Below are 21105 nucleotides of genomic sequence, written 5' to 3' on the forward strand. Positions count from 1 at the left end.
GATGGGGATTAAGGGTGTTGTATGGAAGTGTTGAATCACTATATTATGCACCTGAAACTAATATTAGACTGTATGTTAACTAATTGGAATTTAAATAAAAACCTTAGAAAATACTTTACTGATAAAAAATGCTAACCATCACTAAGCTTTCATCAAGTCATAATCTCTAATGACAGATAACTATAACAAATATAATAGTAACGAAATTTTGAAAAATTGCAAGAATTACCAAAATGGGACACAGAGGTAGGAAATGAGCAAATGCTGTTGAGAAAATGGCACCGATAGACTTGCTCGATGCAGAGCAAACCTTCGATTTGTAAAAAATAGTATCTGTGAAACACCATAAAGTGAAGCACAATAAAATGAGGTATGTGTGTACATGACAATCATATAATGAATGGGTAATCATGCAACACATAACTTGCAAGTGTACGATCTTTCAGTGCCCTTGATTTTCATTTTTCTCTCCATTCCTTATTGTCCCATTAACTCCATTACCAAGGGGAAAAAAAAAAACAGAGAAAGAAAAGGACACAATTATCCGGGGGTGATTTCAGCAACAGGTTAGGAATATTGCTCGGAGTGGCGGCCCTTACCTTCAGATGACTGCAGACTTCTGATTTCCTGAAATCATCTACACACGTTAGTGTGAATGACCTTATTTGCTCTTTTCTGAGGAGAAGGTCTACAGCTTTCACAGACTTCCTTAAGAGATCTGTGATGCATTAAGGTGAAGAACCACCTAAAGAAAAAAATCCAATTAGCTTACTGGAAGCCAGCCAAATATTGGGCACTTCTATATTTTATTATTAAAAAATCCATAAATGCTATGGAGCCATTAAAAATATTTACAACAATCCCATGATGACATAGAAAATACTGATGTCATAATGTCAATAATAATACGAAAGTGTTATACCTACTTCACTTCTTTACCCAATTTCCTCCACAATCCATGCATATTTTGCTTCCTTTCTTCAACACTGTACTGTACTTGTCAAGGTCACCAATGACCTTCACCTTGTCAGATCCAGCAACTACTTTCCTAGCCTTGGCTTTCAGCATAGTAGACCACTGGTTCTTCTTCCATGACAAGAGTAGTCTGTATCTACCTCACTGGCTCTCTATCCCATTCCCTTTCCAGTCCACTGCTAAATGTTGGAGCATGCCAAGGTCCAACTGGGTCCTCTTCTCATCTTCATCCTCCTTTTCATCATTCTCCCCCAAATGATCTCAACCAGTGCCACGGCTTTAAATGCCCCACGTGGTTCAGCAGTGAAGAGTATTTAAGGCATGTAAGTCACACCTCCAGCCCTGACCTCTACAATGAGTTCTGGGCAGGAATATATTCAATTATTTACTTATCATCTCTCCTTGTGTAAGATGTAAGCATCTCTCTAAATACTTCGAAACAGAACTATATTATTGTTTGTCTTGTTCAGCTCATAGAACAGGGAATGGCCCATAGCAGTTTCTCAAAAAATACTTGTTGAGTGAGTAAGTGAAAAAAATACACATACAGCTGTTTGTACAATTATGTTTCACAACATAAGAGTGGTAGGGAAAACACCGAATTATTAACTGACTGCATATGAAATTATAAGATTTTTTTCCCCTAAAACTCCTTTTCTATTTTTCGATTTTATTTAGACGGATAGTGGTTAAGAGTATCAGACTTGGACGCTCGGAGACTTCTGCTAGACTGCCACTTACCAGGTGCACATCCCTGCTTTCTTCGTATGCCAAAGGGGTTTAAAAATATGCTCCTTAATTATGTTCATGTAGCGTTCACAAGGATCTTTACTATGAAATTACTGATGTAGAGAGCTTTGTATGGTGCGGGGTGCATAGCTGAAGGGTAATGACTGTTAGCTGACAATGCCGACTGGCATGTTTTCTTTTATAATAAAAATGCACATTTTTCTTAGAAATCTTCCTTGAAAGGAGAAAAAGAACACACACGCACCCACATCACTTCTCCGCGGCACCACCGGGTTCCCAGGAGGCTGGGCCTGCTCTGTCGCTTCTTCCGCCCACGTGATCCTTCCAGGCTCCTCCCCGTCTTCAACATGGCGGCGCCCAGGGGCACAAGCCGCACGTGATGAAGTCTGAGCGCCTGGGAATCGGAGACTGCAAGTTTGTGAGCCAGTTTCCCTCCGTTCCGTCCTTTGTATCCCTTCGACCCCCCACCTAGGTCCTCGCGGGCCCCTGCCTCTCTGCAGCCATGAAGACAAAGCCCGTTTCCCACAAGACCGAGAACACGTACCGGGTGAGCAAAGGAACTTGGGCCCAGAACAGTGGTGTGGGTCCCTGCTGCCTCAGCCTTGCTGCTGGGTCTGAGCGGGACTCCCGGAGCTGCAGTGTTGTGGGCGAGTGTGAGTTCCTTATCTGGCAAAGGAGGGGGATTTCTGGGTGTAGTAAACATGGGGTGGGGAAAGACGTCTGGGTAGCCGACTTCGCCAGTGGCTTGTGGGGTCTGGCCTGCCTGGGAATTCCTTAGGCCAGAGTGAAATTCATGATCATAGACTAACTGCTTGGAGATGTTCTCCACTGCTCTTTTATCCTTAAAGACCAAATTGGGGGCCGAGGCGGCAGGAGGAGGTGAGTGATTTCCAGCTAATGGCTGTGACATCACTTTCTGTTTGTTCCCTGAGAACTCCTTTGTTACCGTACAACCGTTTGTCTGTATGTGTTTAAAAACACTATTGTTCCAACGACTTACCCAGACCCCTATGCTTGTAGCGGGTCAGGAAACCTAATAAATCTGTCCAGGCCACGTTGCCAGCTTTTAGCTGGGTCTACCATGGAAATTTTATTTGAAATGACATAACTGAACTTTTGCAAATAGTTAATGGAAGTATTTAATTATTTTCATAAAGTAGGGCATTTAAGACTATGTCTACTTCTAGTTTCAAAACAATTATATATTTTATGATTGATTGAAAATACAAGTCTGAAATTGCAAGCAAAGCATAACGTTATTTGTAATGATAGTACACGAGGAGGCTTATTGAAACTTTAAGCTTTCTGTTTTCATAAGGGAATTGTCAACATGTGATTATTATACAGCACTCAAAACAGATGTTAAAGATGTGATAAGTATTAAATGATGATTGTATATTAAATATCCCCCCCGACAGTTTCTTACATTTGCTGAACGATTGGGGAATGTGAATATTGATATTATTCACCGGATTGATAGAACTGCAAGCTATGATGAGGTAAGAGAACTTTATATTAGCCAATCTTCAAGTGTTCATAGTTTCATTTTTTTGTCTTTTCTCTTAGTAGAAGTGAATTATTTTTCAGGCCATTCCTTTATGAACATGAAATGCATTAGACCTGTGTGATCTTAAACAGTAGCTACGCATGGCAAATTAAAGCAAATTAAAAATTCAAGGGTTCAATAGCCAGATGCGGTTAGTTGCTACAGTATTGGACAAATGCAGATATGGAACATTTCCATCATTGTAGAAAGTTCTGTTGCGTGTTGCTTTGTTAGACAGTTAACTTGACACTTAGATGGCTTCTGTGATTCGAGCCTCTCCCTTTCCCATGTGCATTCTGAGCTCTGCTGCAGATTCATATTCCTGAAGCTGCAATTTTAAAGAGATTTTGAGCACATCATTTTCCTGGGGCTTAGTTTCCTCCTTTATAAAACGAAAGGGGCTAAACCACAGAATTTTTTCCAGTTCTAACCATGCTCTGACTCAATCACATCTCTACTTAAAAATCTTTTTTGCTACATGAAGTTATTATTTCTCTGTTAGCTTTTTAAGGTCCTGTATATCATGCGTTTAACTTAGGGATTCAACTTCAGTTCTTAAAGTTCTTCACTTGGCTCTAGTCAGACTCTGCTCACTGTCTCTTTGGAAGTCTTATCTCCAGTGTGTGAATTTAGTGTGTTAACTGATGTGATCTGGGTAAGCACATAAAGCTTTGGCAACTCATACTGAAGGAGCCTAACCTAAATTCCTTGTGGATATAGGGTGGGGTGTTGAAAAGGTAATGTAGACAAGATGACAGCTGAATTGAGTCTTGTTATTTATATAGGTTTTAGCATGGCAAAGAAGACAGGAAATGCTGGTTCAGGCTGAGAGAGAAGCCTGTATAAACAGAGGCTAGAAAATACATGTCACATTCAAGAAACTACAAAACATTTCAGTGTGGTTGTAATTGTATGTGTGATGTTTGTGTGTGCTGATGGTAATTGGGGTAGGGGAGGGACATAGCTGATGAGAGATAAAGCTGAAGAAATAGTCTAGGAGCATAAAGGACTTCATATGTCAAGCTAAGTTTGCATTTTATCCTGAAGCTATGAGATGTTATTCTAGGATTGTAAGGCAGTGAGTGACATGATCACGTCTAAGTTTTAGATCTTTCTGGCTTTAATATGGAAGAAAGAGCAGGATTGGAGTCAGGACAACCAGGTGTGAGGATACGCTAGTCACCTAAGTAAGAAATTATTGTAGTAGCAGCAGTCAAAAGGGAGAGAAGAGAAGGATTCCAGAGATATTAAAAGAGTAGAATGGATAGGACTTGCAACCTGCTGGTTATGAAGGGAGGAAAGGGGTTAAGGTTTTTGGCTCTAACAACTGGGTGGTTGAGAATGTAACTTATCAAAATAGATTTATAGGAAGAGAAGCACAGGGTTGGTTCCATTTGGGGCTTGTTGAATTTGACATACCTACGGCCATCTAAATGATGGTGTCCAAAAGATATTTGGATATATGGATCTGGAGGAGTACAGGTGACTTTGGGGGTGGAATTACAGATTTAGCATTCAGTATATGGTTTATAGTTTAAGCCACAGGAGAGATAGATGGGTAAGAGGTAGAATGTCCAGTTAGTAGAGAAGAGAGCCTAGTACAGGACCTTGGGCTGGATGGTCCACAGTGGTCTCAATCACATTTGACTGGGGTTGTTAGTCTTGGTTGCCTTCGTGGTGCTTATTCTCCAATAAGCTAGACTAGGCTTCTTTTCATGATGGCAGGTTCTTTTCGAGAGAGGGAAAGCAGAAGCTACAAAGCTTCTTAAAGCCCAACTTTGAGGGTTGCGAGATCATTTCCATTGCACATTATGGTCAAAGGACGTCAGAAAGCGAGGCCAGATTCAAGGAGTGAGGAAGTAGACTCCATCCCTTTGTGGTAGGGGCTGTGAATCACAATGCGAAGGGAAAGTGACATTTTTTGAGATTGTAGAAGATCTCGGCGTGCCGTTTGTGTGTGTACTACTTTGTACTCTCTCTCTCCATACATACACACACGTAGGGTAATGATTTATTGATTTTACTTTTCAAAGTACGAAGTAATGTATACTATGATAATGAGCTAAATAACATGACAACATATTGATGAATTTAGAAAAACCTGTTATCTCACCCCTTCCATTCCTTATTGTCAAAGAAACATAATATTGACAAGTTGGTATATATGTATTCTCCTGTACTTTTCTCTCATATAATATGTGCAAATGTGTGTATTTATAAAGGTCTTTTTTAAAAAAATTGGTTCCTCCCATATACTTCACTACGTTACTTGCTTTTATCACTGTGGGGGTTTATCATCAACATCCTTCTAATTCAATATAGATGTTACTGTTTTTAATAGCTGTATGTTATGCCTTAGTATGTATGGGCCATAGGTTACATTAAGCACTTTCCTGTTGTTGGATATTTAGGCTGTTTGATGTTTTCCCCTCACTATAATAGAGCTGAATAAACATCTTTATACTGGTATGTTTGTAATTTTTATAAGAAATATCTCCAAAATGGGGGCACCTGGGTGGCACAGCGGTTAAGCGTCTGCCTTCGGCTCAGGGCGTGATCCCGGCGTTGTGGGATTGAGCCCCACATCAGGCTCCTCCGCTAGGAGCCTGCTTCTTCCTCTCCCACTCCCCCTGCTTGTGTTCCCTCTCTCGCTGGCTGTCTCTATCTCTGTTGAATAAATAAATAAAATCTTAAAAAAAAAAAAAAGAAAGAAAGAAATATCTCCAAAATGGGAATTGATGGGTCAGAGGACATACCTGGCTGTTGTTTTTTTTTTTTTTTTTTTTTTTTTTTTTTTTTTCATTTTAATAATTGCCAGAGTACTTCCCCACAAGGTTATAATTCATATTTCTAAAAGCAGAATGAAAGAACTGTTGAAGAGTCAGCACATTTTTTTCCTGGACCTAAAATTGCAGAAAACAAAAAAATTTTTTCTCTTTAGTGTGACTATTACATACGTTTTAGGGAATTATTTGCTGCAACAAATCAATAAAATATTGTTTTTATAAATCATATGCTTATATTGAACAGCTGATTGCTTTTTAAGTGTATTAGTTAAAAGAAATGTTTTAAATTCTTGACTATTATCATTGTCTCAAAAGTATTAATATATCATTATTCTTATTTACTTTGATCATAGTTTTTGAGTTGCCTAATTAATGGACTGCTTTAATCTTGGCAGGAAGTCGAAACCTACTTTTTTGAGGGTCTGCTGAAATGGAGAGAATTGAACCTTACAGAACACTTTGGTATATTCCATTTTGTTTCTATTTTATTCTCCCATCATTTGCACTTTATGTGTTCAAAATAACTAAATAGTGGTATGGTAGAAAAGCAGAACCTATTCTCTCTCTTTCTCTCTCTTTTTTTTTATCCAGGCAAATTTTACAAAGAAGTTATTGACAAATGCCAATCCTTCAATCAGTTGGTCTACCATCAAAATGAGATAGTTCAAAGTTTGAAGACTCACCTGCAAATCAAGAACAGTTTTGCCTATCAGCCCCTTTTGGAGTAAGTAGTATGTTGAGAGAAAGCTCAGTGACACATACCTGCATTTTAAGAAAGGTGTGTTTTAAAGGGTGCTGGGGTGCCTCAGTCGGTTAAGCGACTGCCTTTGATGCAAGTCATGATCCTGGGGTCCTGGGATTGAGCCCTGCATCGGGCTCCCTGCTCAGCTCTTCCTCCTGCCCTGCTTGTGATTTCTCTCTCTCCTCTCTCAAATAAATAAATAAAATATTTAAAAATAAAAAAAACTAAGAAAGGTTGTGTTTTATAGCTACATTTGCCTTAGATCTGGTGTTTGAATTTAAAAACAAGAATTTGTTCAGTTAGATCAGAACATTAGTGCTTTGCCAAAAAGCAGAGTCTTAGAAGTATCTTTTTTTTTTCTTTTGTTTTATACATTTAAGAAAACCCCATTTTTCTTTCACGCTACAGGAATGACTCAGCATAACTTGTGATGAAGTGCGCTTTCTTGCTCCAGTCTGATTTCTTTGCTAAACTCTTGAAATGTGAAAAATGTTATGTCTCTTAAGACTTGGTTTGAGAGCTTTAATTAATCCTGTGATCACAGGCATTCTGCTGTCATTTATGAAATAGATTTGCTGTCTTTGTTTTTTGATATATGTGTCTCATCACTTCTACTTATTTTTAATCCAGTTTGGTTGTACAGTTGGCACGAGATCTGCAGACGGACTTCTATCCACATTTTCAGGATTTTTTCCTGACTATCACCTCAATCCTGGAGACTCAGGACACAGAGTTACTAGAATGGGCTTTCACTTCACTGTCCTACCTGTATAAGTACCTGTGGAGACTAATGGTGAAGGATATGTCCAATATATACAGGTGACCCTTTTCTCTCTCTAGTACGGGTTTGGTTTAGGGGTTTTGCAGCAACATGGACGGGACTGGAGGAGATGGTGCTAAGTGAAATAAGTCAAGCAGAGAAAGACAATTATCGTATGGTTTTGTCACTTTTAAATTTTATTTTATCTTATTTACAATTCAGTGCTGTTTGGTAATTTCATAAAGTTGTGCAAATACCACCATAATCAGTTTAAGAACATTTCTGTCATCCCCAAAAGATTTCTCAAGTCCGCCTACAGTCAGTCCTGCTCCCCACCTGCATCAGTTTTGAGAGCAAAAGCAATATATACGTGTTACGTATTCGAGATTGCCTCTGTGAAAACAGTGGTGTGCTTGCGCTCGAGGCTCCTGAATAGAACAGTCGTCCTCAGGAATGAAATGTCTTAGCGTTCCAGGTTTTTATTTTTTGGTCAAGTGCAGTCTTTATCAATACTGACAACCAGGATTTCTCACTCCCACCCCGTACTTAGTTAAATATGCACAATACCCTTCGTGTATACCTGCTGACGTGGCTGCCTAACTCTGATACGTGTTTTCGATTGTTTTTTCCTGGGTTCTGTCTGACTTCACATTGCCTTTCCAGTTCAGTCTCTAATGATACGAAACTGGTTCTGCAGCCAGAGTGGTCCACAGTCTGTTCTGTTCGTCTGCATCGACCTTCTCTTCTCTTCTCTCCAGCTGCTAAAATCCTGCCTCTTGCCATCAAAGCCAAGCTTGGTTTTCATAACCTCCACAACCATTTCTGGGCACCTCAGCCAAAAAGCTTTTTACTCTGAACCCCTCTGGCATATTACACCTTACATCACACAACTTGTGTTATAATTGTTTGTTCACAGTGTAATGGTGTGTTTTACAAACCTGTGAACTCTTCAAGAATCCAGTCTTAAATGTCTGCATGTACCCAGCCCCTAACATATTTATTAAGTCCAAAGAGATACAAAGGGAACATGGTGAGCAAATGTGGATAGGGAAAGNNNNAGGGTGAATTCCATAGTTGCTTTCTGTTTAAGAAAAAGATTGTTTATAATCAATTTCAGTCAGGGACTTGATGGAATTTTCCCCTTGGTTTACTGATTATTTCTGCATACTTTAGTTGCCACAGAAACATGAAGGTTAACACCCTCCTCCCAAATATAGGTATGGGTATGGGATAAAACTGTCGATTTTGTTTTTGTATCACCCCCTTCACCCTACCCTTCATCGAATCACCCTTCCCTCTACCCTACTTTGAACAAAGAATGAGAAAGAAATATTTTTCCGGCCTTTTCTTAGTTTTCTATGAAGCTTTTGGTAAAATGTATTAGAAACCAAGATTACTTCATTCAAAACCAGCAAGATCTTAGGGCAATGTACAGTAGTCGCCCCTTATATGTGGGGTTTATGTTCCAAGACCCCCAGTAGATACCTGAAAGCATAGATAGTACTGAACTCTATATGTGCTGTGTTTTTTCCTACACATACATACCTGTGATGCAGTATCATTCATAAATGCACAGTGAGAGATTAATAGCAAAAACTAGAACAATTATAACAACACACTGTAATAAACATTGTGTGAATATGATCTCCAAAATTTACTTATTGTACCGTACTCACCCTTCTTCTTATGATGCGAGATGATAGAATGCCCACATGATGAGATGAAGTGAGGGGAGCGACGGTGTACGTGTTGTCGCGTAATGCTGTGCTCCTGTCAGCCTTCTGACCACAGTCAGTAGGAGGAGCATCTGATTCCAGACTGCAGTTGACCACGGATAATGGAGACCAGGAGAGTGAAACTACGGATAAAGGGGGGGGGGAGACCGCTGTATCGCTTATTTGGGGTCATGACTTCTCTTGTTACTTTTGTATCTCCTAAATTGGGCTTTCCAGTTCTAAATTTATTTGCTCTCAGTGTGACCTCTTCAACCGCCTGGCTATTTTCACTTAAGTATTACTGAAATCAGAGTCAACACATTCCCACTCAAAGTAATGCTTCATCCATTCATGTGTTCAGTAAATATATACTGTCTGCTAGGCCCTGTTTGGTTGCCCATGTTCCGCAGTGATTCCATTTTTCTTCTCATCAACCGAGGCTTGGTGTCTTAGAGGCATTTTTGACCCAGTTGTCTTCAAGGACTCCAAATCCTCTTGATTCTGTTATTCATGTACTCAGTTCAGTGAGTGTTTATTGAGCACTGCCTATGTGTATGGCACTTGAGATACCAATACAGATAAAACAGATAAAAATCCCTCTCCGTGCAAAGTTTACAGTTTAGTGGGAGACATCTTAGGGGCATGCCTGGCGTGTGCAAGGAACAGCAAGGAGTCCAGGGTCATGGGGCAGCGTGTATAAGCAGAGAGTGATGAGACAGTGCCACATCGTACTAGTAGAGTTCAGATCATATAAGGTCCCTGTGGGCACTGTAAGGTCTTTGCTTCCATTGCAGGGACTCTTGAAATGCCTCTTGGGTCCATTTTTCAGCTCTTCCCTCTACCATAAGCCTTTCATGCCCTTGTTCGCCCACGCTCACCTGACTTGAGCAGCTTTCTAGTTGGACTGCTAGCCTCTTTGCTTATTTCATCCTGTGTACTGCTACTAAATTAATCTCTCCGAAATACTCATTTCTCCTTTAGCCATTATTTATTCGTACCTGCTGTGGGCGAGGAAGTTCTAGGTACTGAGGATATGGCAAAAATAGGAGACCATGCTTCAACCACGTGACCAGTATAAACAATGATTATACAAGTAATTATTTAGTTGTAGCTACATGTCTCTGTGACCTTGAGCAGATTGCTTGGCCTTTCTGTCTCAGGCTTATTATCTGTGGAACCGGAATAACAGTACCTATACTCCATGGGGTTGTGTTAGTTAGAGGAAGTAACACAGGGTGAGTGCTTACATAGATGTAAGCTCAAGTCTAAATGCCTCTGTTTGGTGTTTGAAGCTACCTGTTTACATGGGCAGCTTTATCTGCAGCAGCCCTACCCAACCCCATCACCCTTTTTCTTTCAGACAGACTAGCCTCCTTGTCCTTTGACTGTGATCATTTCTGCCCACCCTGTCTTTCCTCTTGCTTTTATCTCTAGTCATATGCACTCCAGTACCCACCTGAATTCTTCTCATCATTCGGGAATCACTACACGTTTCGGCTATTCATGGAGTCTTTTCTGTAAGACCTGCACCACCAGTCCTAGGATTTTTCTTTTTTGTTACATTCTGTCTTGGTAACTGAACAAGATTTTAAACCATTTGCTTTATACTTACAACGTATTCCTCGTATTCCTAGCACAATGTTGGACATATAGTTGACATGGAGTGTATGTTTATTGAAATGTGATTAAACATGTCTTATTTTCTCATTTATAGCATGTATAGTACACTCCTGGCTCATAAAAAACTACATATAAGAAATTTTGCTGCTGAAAGTTTTACTTTTTTGATGAGAAAGGTTAGTCTGATATCTTACATGTTTATTGTTCATTAATCCTCAAGAATCTGATGAACAGAAACAGATATCTTTTATAATGTGGTTGTATGGACTAATATATATATACACACATATACACATATACATTATAAGAAGAAATCTTTTACTATTTTGAGTTTATCTCATCTTTAAGTTGTCTTTGCTCACTAATGAGAAATCATTTGAGTCACTCTTTTATTGTTATTTAGGCTTTTGGTAGCTTCAGTGTATGTATATCAGAAGTATCCTCTAATTCAAGTCAGTAAATATATGACTGGTGAGAGTAATAGAAACTTTTATAATAATTTCACAGAAGAAACTGGAATCATAATGTTGCTTGTGTTTCCATAGTAAATTTTAGAGGATTCTTGTAATGAAACAGAAACACTGGTATTAATTTCTTTTCTACTCATAAGTACATACTTTACTTTTAAAGAGAGAATGTTGTCTTATGTAGTTTTTCTTGGCGCAGACCTTTATATTATTTCACTGAATCAGTGTTGTCTGTGGAATTAGAAGTGGTATACTATTATAATAGTTTGAAATCACTAGAAATATCTCTTCCTTTTAGAATTTTATCCTAATTACATTTAACTATGAACCTGTGGAACAGTAAATAATATGTTTTCTTTTGGATTTGTTGTGTTGTAAATACAATTTTCCATTTGCATTTTGTGTTTTAGGTCTCTGATAAAAATGCACTTTTCAATTTAATGTTTCTTGATCTTGGTGAACATCCGGAAAAGGTAGAAGGAGTTGGCCAGTTGCTCTTTGAAATGTGCAAAGGAGTTAGAAACATGTTCCATTCCTGTACAGGGAAGGTAAATGACTGGGAGGATATTTTGAGTCTGTGTGAAAGAGAGTAAAAGGAAAATAGATAAGATTTATATAAATGGTATGGAGAGAGGATAGTCTGGAATAAATAAAAAGCACTAAGTGGGGGAGCATTAGGGCTTTAATAACAATGCTTATTAGCTAGGATCTAGGTGATTAGGTGTATTTACTTGTAAAATCATCCTTATTTTCTTTATCTGGGATTCTAGAAGGTAACATAAATTGATTAATGAGCGAGGAGGGAGCACTTGGATGGTAAAATTCTCCATCCTGGTTTGGAAATTCCTTTTGGGACATGTAGTTAACTTAACCATCAAAGCTGCCATATCTTTGATTATTCCAGATCAGATTTTAATATAGCTTAGAGTGGGGGATAATCAAGTGGGAAATGACAGTGTTAATACTCAAAAATAAGAGTGTACATGTCCATTTTAATGATTATTGGATTCCCACAGGCAGTGAAGCTAATTTTACAAAAACTAGGACCAGTTACTGAAACAGAAACTCAACTACCATGGATTTTAGTTGGAGAAACACTCAAAAACATGGTCAAATCCACTGCGTTGTACATCTACAAGGAACATTTTGGTACATTTTTTGAATGTTTGCAAGTGAGTTCTAATTTTTAAGGATTTGTATGTAATAAGGGTTGATTGTTCTTGTTCTTAGTTTAGCAGACCACTCCTGGAGAGTATATTTTGTAATTGTCTTTATACTTTTACACACATAATTAGGCTTTTTTCCCCCTCTCTATTCCCTGTATTTTTTTGGTATTTTGAAATGCAGTAGAGCATTATGATTAAGAGCACAGCCTTTGGAGCCAGAATGCCTCTTTTCAAATCTTGGCTTTGTCACTGATTTGGGAAGGTTACTTAAATCTCTGTTTCCCGGTTTTTTCATCTGGTGGGACTATGGGACAATAATATTCTCTACCTCATGGTCGCTATGAGGATTGTGCATAAATACGTATAAAGCACTTTATAACCATGCACTCAAAAATGTTAGCTATTATTGTCCTTTGTGATTCCTGGTAAATGTGTCTTTCTTTCAAAATAAAAGTGTGAAAATTTGAACTGCTTCACTCAATACTTTCATTATTGGATTAACAAATGAGTTTGATATTTTTATAGTTATTCTTTCTGTTAAATTCCCCATTGGCAGGAATCACTCCTAGATCTACATACAAAAGTAACCACAACTAACTGTGGGGAAAGTTCTGAACAGATAAGAAGGTTGTTAGAAATATATCTGATACTTGTGAAACATGGGAACGGATCAAAGATAACCAAACCTGTCGATGTTTGTAAGGTGAGTTCCCAACTTCATTTGCTCAGAGTCTGTTCCTTAAAAGCTATTGCTAAGTGTGCATTGTTTTTTCTTTTATTTTACAGGTATTGTCTCAAACATTACAAATAGCCAGTCTTTCTACACCTTGCCGGGAGACCCTCTTGGCTGTAATTTCTGCTTTGATCCTGGGTGAAAATGTTTCCTTGCCAGAGACCCTTATCAAAGAAACCATACAAAAAGTAATTTACTTCAATAGATATTAATTGAGTAGTTAATAAGATATTTAGCATTGAATAAGCCTCCTGGGGAATACAAATGAAGTGTGTGGCAAAGGCTCTGCCTTCAGGGAATTTATAATCTTGTCAAGGAGATGTGAATTGCATTCTATAATAGAAAGAGGCAAAACAAAGTGTGATAAAGTAAATGGTGCATATTCAGCAAACGTGTATAGCTTACCATGTGCTGGGTATGGACTAGGTATTACGGGGTGGACATTATGGTACCTGTGGTTTTTGATTGTTAGGGAAGTGGGGCCCTGGGAGTGAGTTATTATAATCTGTTGAATTAATCTACTGATGTCATATTGAAACATAATTATTAATTCTGCCTGGGGTTGAGGGACAGAGAATGCTTTCCAAAGGACGTACAATTGGGGTAGTCCTTGAATGTTAAATATCATCTGCCGGTCAGTGAAGGCATTAAAAATGCCTGGAGAGGGAACGGCACAAGATGCGTCAAAAAGTCCAGAAATGAAAAAAAAAAAGTCCAAAAATATATGCCTGCTGGGTATATGGACACATTTGCAAAGTTCGGTTGGGTTTTATCCTGTAAGTAGTGAAAAGTCCTGGAGAATTTTTAAGTAGGGTAATGATTCGATAAGATTTACATTTTAATGAGTTTAGAAGATGGTTTGTGGGGAAGTGGGATTGAAAATAGAAAGACCAGTTAGGTTCCTCCTAGACTGTGCAGTGCAGCAGTATATAGTATGGAAAAATGTATAAAATAGTGCTGCTTGCCCTTTTCGGAATTCTCTCTTTGGGAAAGAACTGAGCAGCTCTTAGGCAGAGCCCTGCATAATCACTAGAAACCCAGTACCCCTAACATTTGTAAGTAAGTTCTTTCAGCTGAAGGGCAAGCATTTGTACAGAAAACTGGTTAAAGTGTGCCTGCCACTCCCTTACTCCAACTGCTTTCCCAAGGAGAAGGGTTCAGTGCCAGTGTCTCACACCTGGATGTGTCCCTCTGCACCGAATTCAGCAGTCAAGTTATTTTTGCCTCTATTAACTTGTTTCAAGCGTCCCACCACTTCCTGCTTGCAAGTTAGAGGACCTTGAAGGTTTAAGATGTTTTTTATTTTCAGGAATGGGGAAAGTACTCTCTGTGTGCTTAATGTTTTTTACCTGTGGTCCACAGATTTTTGAGAGCAGATTTGAAAGACATTTAATTTTGGATTTTTCTGAAGTTATGTTTGTTATGAAGCAGTTTGAGCAGGTGAGCAACTAAAGTTTTGGATTTGTTTTGTTATCAGTCTGTCATGATAAAATAATCAACTTAAAATCGTATGATTTTTGTTTGAGAGGAATAGAATAAGCATTTAATGTTTTAGTCCACATTTTTTAAAGCAATTATATTTCAATTTTAGTTCACAATAAAGTAAAACTTTCTTCCATATGCTAGGACATTTAAAATGACATTAGATAATCAACTTGTTTTTAAATAATCCTTTAGGAATTATAGAACCATGTGGTAAAATTGAAAAAAGACTTTAAGGAACTTTTATGTGAGTTTGAAGCATAGAAAATAGTTTCTGAAACGTTTGGTTTGCAGGAAGGTTACTAATGCACTTCATTGCTACTAAGTAAATACCTGATGTAATGAGGTAGAAATCTTTCTATTAAATCGTGAGTTTATTTTATCCCTATCCCCTCCTGTCCCTCTAACATTTGCCACTCCTTGTAACTGGTCTTCCATAGCACACCTCATGGAAGTCTGTTTCTGTGTCTGTTCTCTGAGTTCCCCTTTAGTCATTAATATATTCTCACTTGCTTTGAGAAAAACCTTCTTCTTCATTCATGTCCTAGCCCTTTTGTTTCCTGTCCAGTGAGAGCCCTTTACCTTGCTCTGGTTTTCTTAGCAGCTACATCTTTTCCTTCTCCCTTGTTCCCTTTGGTCTTTTTATAAACATCTTATTTTTATCAGAGTACTCTTTGTATGTAGTTTTAAAAGTCAAGCAGGGCTAAAAGTTAGTCACTTGATTTCCACTCACATCTTCCTCGCTGAGAACAACCATGTCCCTTGGCTTTTATCTACTTTTTTCTGTTACTTTATATTTTCTAATCATTCAAATACACTGCTTTTCCTTGATTCATTAGTTCTAGTACTCTTCTGTAAACTTCCTTCTATGGTGGATGGGTTCTGGTTCTTTTATACCTCTCATCTTCTCAGTAGGGTTACATCACAAATTTTGGTTGGATTCCTGTTCACCACATAATTAATCCTCCTAAACGAGTATTTTGTATTTCTGTTTCCTTTTTTGTATACCTTTTCATTTTTCCTGAAGTTATAGATTGCCTCATTCTTTAAAAACTGGAAATGATTTTCCTTGAATAGCTGGTCAGTGAGTCTGTCTGCCAACAGCATTCTAAAATGACTTTCACATATCAGAAAATTTAGTAGCTCAAATTTTTTTTTCTTTCCTTTCCTAGACATATTCCTCCTAGAGCAGTGCAAGTTTGAATGGGTTGCTTTCTAAGACCACAGTGCAGATGTCATAATAGGACTTCATTTTGCTTTTCTCCTATTTCCTGGGTCCCATACCTTTCCCTTGTTTTAGTTTAATCTCTTATTTTGATGGTACACATTTTCCAGAGGTTCTAGAGAAAGGACAAATGGAAGTAAAATTTTGAGATTTAGTGCCTTGGAAAATGTCTTTATTCATATTGCTACCAAAATAGGTATAGAATTAGAGATTTTATCACTTTCCCTCAGTTTTTTAGACATTGCTCCATGGTCTTCTAGCTCTCGTTACTTCTGTGGAGAAGAGGTCTAATGCCTTTATGATCTCTGATCCTGTGTTTATGATCTGTTTTTCCCTCTGTGGAAGTGTTAGAATCTTTTCTTTCGGGGCGCCTGGGTGGCACAGTCGTTAAGCATCTGCCTTCGGCTCAGGGCGTGATCCCGGCGTTATGGGATCAAGCCCCACATCAGGCTCCTCCACTAGGAGCCTGCTTCTTCCTCTCCCACTCCCCCTGCTTGTGTTCCCTCTCTCTCTGGCTGTCTCTATCTCCGCCAAATAAATAAATAAAATCTTAAAAAAAAAAAAAAAAAGAATCTTTTCTTCCTTAGGTGTTATGAAATGTATATCTGTTAATAAATGTGATTTCCTTTCTTATTTTTAGCTTTTTCTACCCAGCTTTCTCTTGTATATTGAAAATTGCTTCTTGATTAATGAGCCTCCTGTCAAAGATGAAGCTCTGGCCATTTTGGCCAAGCTCATTCTGAACAAAGCAGCACCTCCTACTGCTGGCTCGATGGCAATTGAGAAGTACCCCCTGGACTTTTCACAACAGACAGTGGGGTAAGTTCTAAGTTTTTATTCCTTGTAATGTTGGTAGGATTACCCATTTTATAATGCATAAGAATGCTGTAAAAAATGAAGATCTCTGTATATTAGCTGGGAAGATATCCATGATATATTGTTCTGTGAAAAAAGGAAGTTGTAGAATAGTTGTTTAGTATGATCCCATTTTGCAAAGTTAAAACAAAAAGTGTAAATAAGCATAGGAAAAGACATGGAAGGATACATAAACAGGTTAACCCGTTTAATGTCAGGAGAATGGTATGTGAAAGAAAGAGGTGACTATTGATTTTTTGATTTTTTTTAACCTTTTATTTTAAAATAATTGTACATTTGGGGTGCCTGGGTGGCTCAGTCGTTAAGCGTCTGCCTTCGGCTCAGGGTGTGATCCTGGTGTTATGGGATCGAGCCCCACATCAGGCTCCTCCGCTGGGAGCCTGCTTCTTCCTCTCCCACTCCCCCTGCTTGTGTTCCCTCTCTCTCTGGCTGTCTCTCTCTCTGTCAAATAAATAAATAAAATCTTTAAAAAAATAAAATAAAATAAATTAACAAAATAAAATAATTGTACATTCACGTGCAGTTGAAAGAAATAGTACAGAGAGGTTCTGTGTACTCTTCCCCCAGCTTCCCCCAGTGGTAACATCTTGCATAAGTTAACTGCGATATCACAACCATAAAATTGACATTTTTCAGATTTCATCAGTTTTACATGCACTCATCTCTGGGTGTGTATCTGGCTATATGGTTCTATGCAGTTTTATCCCATGTGTAGATTCATAACCACCACCAGAGTCAAGATACAGTGTTACTCCATCACCACAAGGATCTCTTGTGCTACCTTTTAATATCCACACTCACTGATGCTCCTGTCTCCATTCTTAACCCCTGGCAGTCACTAATCTGTTCCCTGTTTTTATGATTGTATGATTTTAAGAATATTATATAAATGGAATTAAAGAGTTCAGCTTTTGAGATCAGCTTTCAGTCACGCAGTTCCCTTGAGACCCATCCAAGCTGTGTGCGTCGAGAGTCCATCCTTTTGTTGAACATCTCGCGTGGGCTTGTTGCGGCGTAGCAGCCCGTGCCAGGGATGTAGGGTGGTCCAGGTAATGATTCACTTGTTGAAAGACGTTTAGGTCACTTCCGGTTTGGGGCTAGTATGATGAATAAAGCTGTTATGAATATCCACATACATAAGTTTTCGTTGCTCTGAGATAAATGCCCAAAAGTGGAATTGTTGAGTTATATCATAAGTACATCTCTCGTTCGATGCGAAACTGCTAGCGGTTTTCCAGAGTGTTTGTGCCATTTTATATTCCCACCAGCAATCCAAATGGTCAAGTTTCTCTGAATCCTCTCCGGCATTTGGTATCGTCACTGATTTTTATTTTTTGCCAATGCAGTAGGATGTAGTGAAATCTCATGATTTTAAATTGCATCTCCTTAGTGACTAATGTTGTCGACCGTCTTTTCCTGGGTTTATTTGCTATGCGTGTATCCTCTTTAGGGAAATATCTGTTTGTTTCCTTGGCCCATTTTCTAGATGGATTGCTTGTTTCTTTACTGTTGAGTTTTGAGAACACGTTATATATTCTAGACAGAGGTCTTTTTGTCAGATCAATGGTCTGCAGATAAATTCTTTTAGTCGATGGCTTGTCTTTGTTCACTTAAGATTTTTCACAGAGCACTGTTTTAGATTTTGATGAGGTTCAGTTGACCAGCTTTTCTTTCATGGATAGTGCTTTTGATGTCAAGTCTAAGAACTCTTTGCCTACCTAGATATTTTCTCCTACTTTTCTAAAAGTGTCATAGTTTTATGTTTTACATTTAAGTCAGTGGTCCATTTTGAGTTAATTTTTATATAAGATACGAGGTTTAGGTCAAGTTTCTTTTTTTGCCTGTGGATGCCCACTGTTCTGGCAACATTTGTTGAAAAGGCTGTTCTTCCTCATTGAACTGCTTCTGCACCTTTGTCACATCAGTTGGGCATATACGTGTGGTTCTATTTCTGGGTTCTCTATTCTCTTCCATCTACCCATGTATCTGTCCTCCCCTGATACCACACTGTCTTATTACAACAGCTCTACAATAAGTCTTGAAATCTTGAAAAAAAAATTTTCTCCCATTCTATTGTTCCTTTTTGGATTGTCTCAGCTAGTCTTGGTCCTTTCCTGTTCTGTATAAATTTTAGGAGAGTCTTGTCTATGTCTACCAAAAAACCTTGCTAGGATTTAGTTTGGAATTGCCTTAAATCTGTAGATCAGATTGGGAAGAACTGACATTTCCCTAAGGATACACAAAACTTTTAACTTTGTTTATGTCAGGAGGATGGGAAGGGGAAGAAAGAAGTGACTGTTAACTTTTAGATTATATATCTTTGCATTGTTTGAATTGTTGAGTGCCGTGGATTACTTTAATTTCATTAAAAATAAAGCATACCCTTTAGACATTGAAAACAGGGTTTACATAAATATGTGAGAGGATTCTGCTTATTACTTTTCCAGCAGTTGTGGCTGTGTTTTTAGAAATTATAGATTAGGAAACCAGTTCCCTTATCATTCCTGTATGTTCATACTTAAGTTTCTTATTTCTCTGGGATTTGTTAGACTTGCTGCGTCTGTGGTTTGCTTTGGGGCAGTAGGAATAGGTGGACATTCCTTGAGTTTTTGCTGAGTACTCAGCTTTGAAGCATCACAGCATCCCTTGAGATGGGTGTCATTGTCCCCACAGTCACACAGCTGAGTTGGTTTTTGATTCTGGATCAGCTTGAGATTCTGGAGGAATTCGTCTTCTTCACATGTTGCTCTTCTGCTGACCTTAAAAGTAGCTTTTCTATCAAAACATGCCAGTAGAGTCTTGTTAGTTTTCCAGTTTACTGAGCTCTGATTCCTGAGGAATGAATGATTAGTAACTCCTGTAGAATTATTCCCTTGGAACTTTCCTCTTGATTGCAACACCAAACCAGCTCCCAACAGGCATATTCCTTGCATGTAGCCAAAACTCTGGGTTCTGAGCACTGGGAATGAAGCTGCTTTGTTTGCTTGTGTGAGGCCATCTCAGCCATCTCAGATCCTTTGAAATATGTCATGATAAGAATAAATAATGTCCTGATAAGCATGAATAATGGAGGCATATTAGTTTAAGGCAGGTGCCACAGCTTCTGTGCTCTTTCTTTGAGAAAACATCCCTCTGCAACTCCCAGAGATAGGATATATGTGAATGGTCACCTTTGTCTGAATATTCTCAGTAACACTCTATCCACCTGTCTCACAGATTTGTTGTGAGATTAGAAAGACATAATAGATGTGAAAAGATTGTTGACAAATGCTAATTATATCAGGCACTGTTCTAGGCATTGGGATATAATAATGAATAAGAAGAAGGTTTCTTCTTTTTGGCAAGATGACATTCTTGGAGAGGAGGGATGTGAGACAGATAACAAATAAACAAGATAATTTTAATGATAAAAAGAAAAATAAAATGAGGGTGTTGAGAGGGAGAATGAATGGAGAGGCAACGTGACTCCTCTCCAGAGAAGGGACCTTTGAGCTGATTATAATGATGGGAAGGATCCAGCCTTGCAAAGATCTAGGTCAAAGGCTTTCCAGGCAGAGCAAGACTTAGTGTAAAGGTTCTGGGGATAGGAATAAGCCCAGTATGTTTGAGGAACAAAAAGAAAACCTGTGTGGGTACAGAGCATCGAGCAAGGAGGAGAGTGGAATGGGAGGACATGAGAGGCAGGCCAGGATCAGATCACATAGGGCCTTGTAAGGTGACATAGGGGGTGTGGATTTTATTGGAGCTCATCGGCAGGTGTGATGAAGTAGGCAAGCAATGACCCACCTTAATATTAAAGTATCTCAATGTTTCTTATGAGATTTTTGCAGATTGTTGAGTCTTTACTACTAGAAAGACTATATATATATCAAGGTATAGTGACTTTCAGAAATTGTCAGTGAAAGTAACTATAATTTCCAAACATTCCATGTCTTGATAAGTATGAAACAAAAAAGAATAGTTTTTAGTTAATTTTCATGATAATGGGGACAGAGGAATAAAAACCTGATCTTCCACTTCCGTTGTGTAACAAGCTAAGCAAACTGGACATGGAGGATAAATTATCAAAACAAATCATTTTACTTACTGTTTCTATGACTTTTCTTTCAATTAGATTTCTGTCTTTCAACTGAACTGAGGTGTGGTTCATTGCCAAAAGGAAAAAGAGGCAAACAAGAAAAATGCCAAAGTAACTGATAGCTAAGGCCAAATGTCATGTTAGAAAATGTCATCGAGTAAACAAATTTTATGAGATTAAAGAA

At 38.4% G+C, this 21105-nt stretch overlaps 1 protein-coding gene across 1 annotated transcript in view; it reads left to right on the forward strand.

The window, feature by feature from the left end:
• Positions 1-2019: 2019 nt before the first annotated feature.
• The window catches only part of UTP20 (UTP20 small subunit processome component), a 91685-nt gene continuing 72599 nt past the window's right edge, over positions 2020-21105 (forward strand). The window contains exons 1-12 of the mRNA XM_008705713.2: positions 2020-2272; positions 3144-3224; positions 6453-6519; positions 6649-6781; positions 7430-7618; positions 10989-11070; positions 11772-11909; positions 12378-12533; positions 13084-13230; positions 13314-13448; positions 14623-14700; positions 16608-16786. Coding sequence (XP_008703935.2) covers positions 2228-2272; positions 3144-3224; positions 6453-6519; positions 6649-6781; positions 7430-7618; positions 10989-11070; positions 11772-11909; positions 12378-12533; positions 13084-13230; positions 13314-13448; positions 14623-14700; positions 16608-16786 — 1430 coding nt within the window. The 5' untranslated portion in view covers positions 2020-2227. The remainder of the gene's footprint in view (positions 2273-3143; positions 3225-6452; positions 6520-6648; positions 6782-7429; positions 7619-10988; positions 11071-11771; positions 11910-12377; positions 12534-13083; positions 13231-13313; positions 13449-14622; positions 14701-16607; positions 16787-21105) is intronic.

The sequence above is a fragment of the Ursus maritimus genome, unplaced genomic scaffold (genome assembly GCF_017311325.1).
Source record: "Ursus maritimus isolate PB19 unplaced genomic scaffold, ASM1731132v1 scaffold_21, whole genome shotgun sequence".
NCBI classification, from domain to species: domain Eukaryota; kingdom Metazoa; phylum Chordata; class Mammalia; order Carnivora; family Ursidae; genus Ursus; species Ursus maritimus.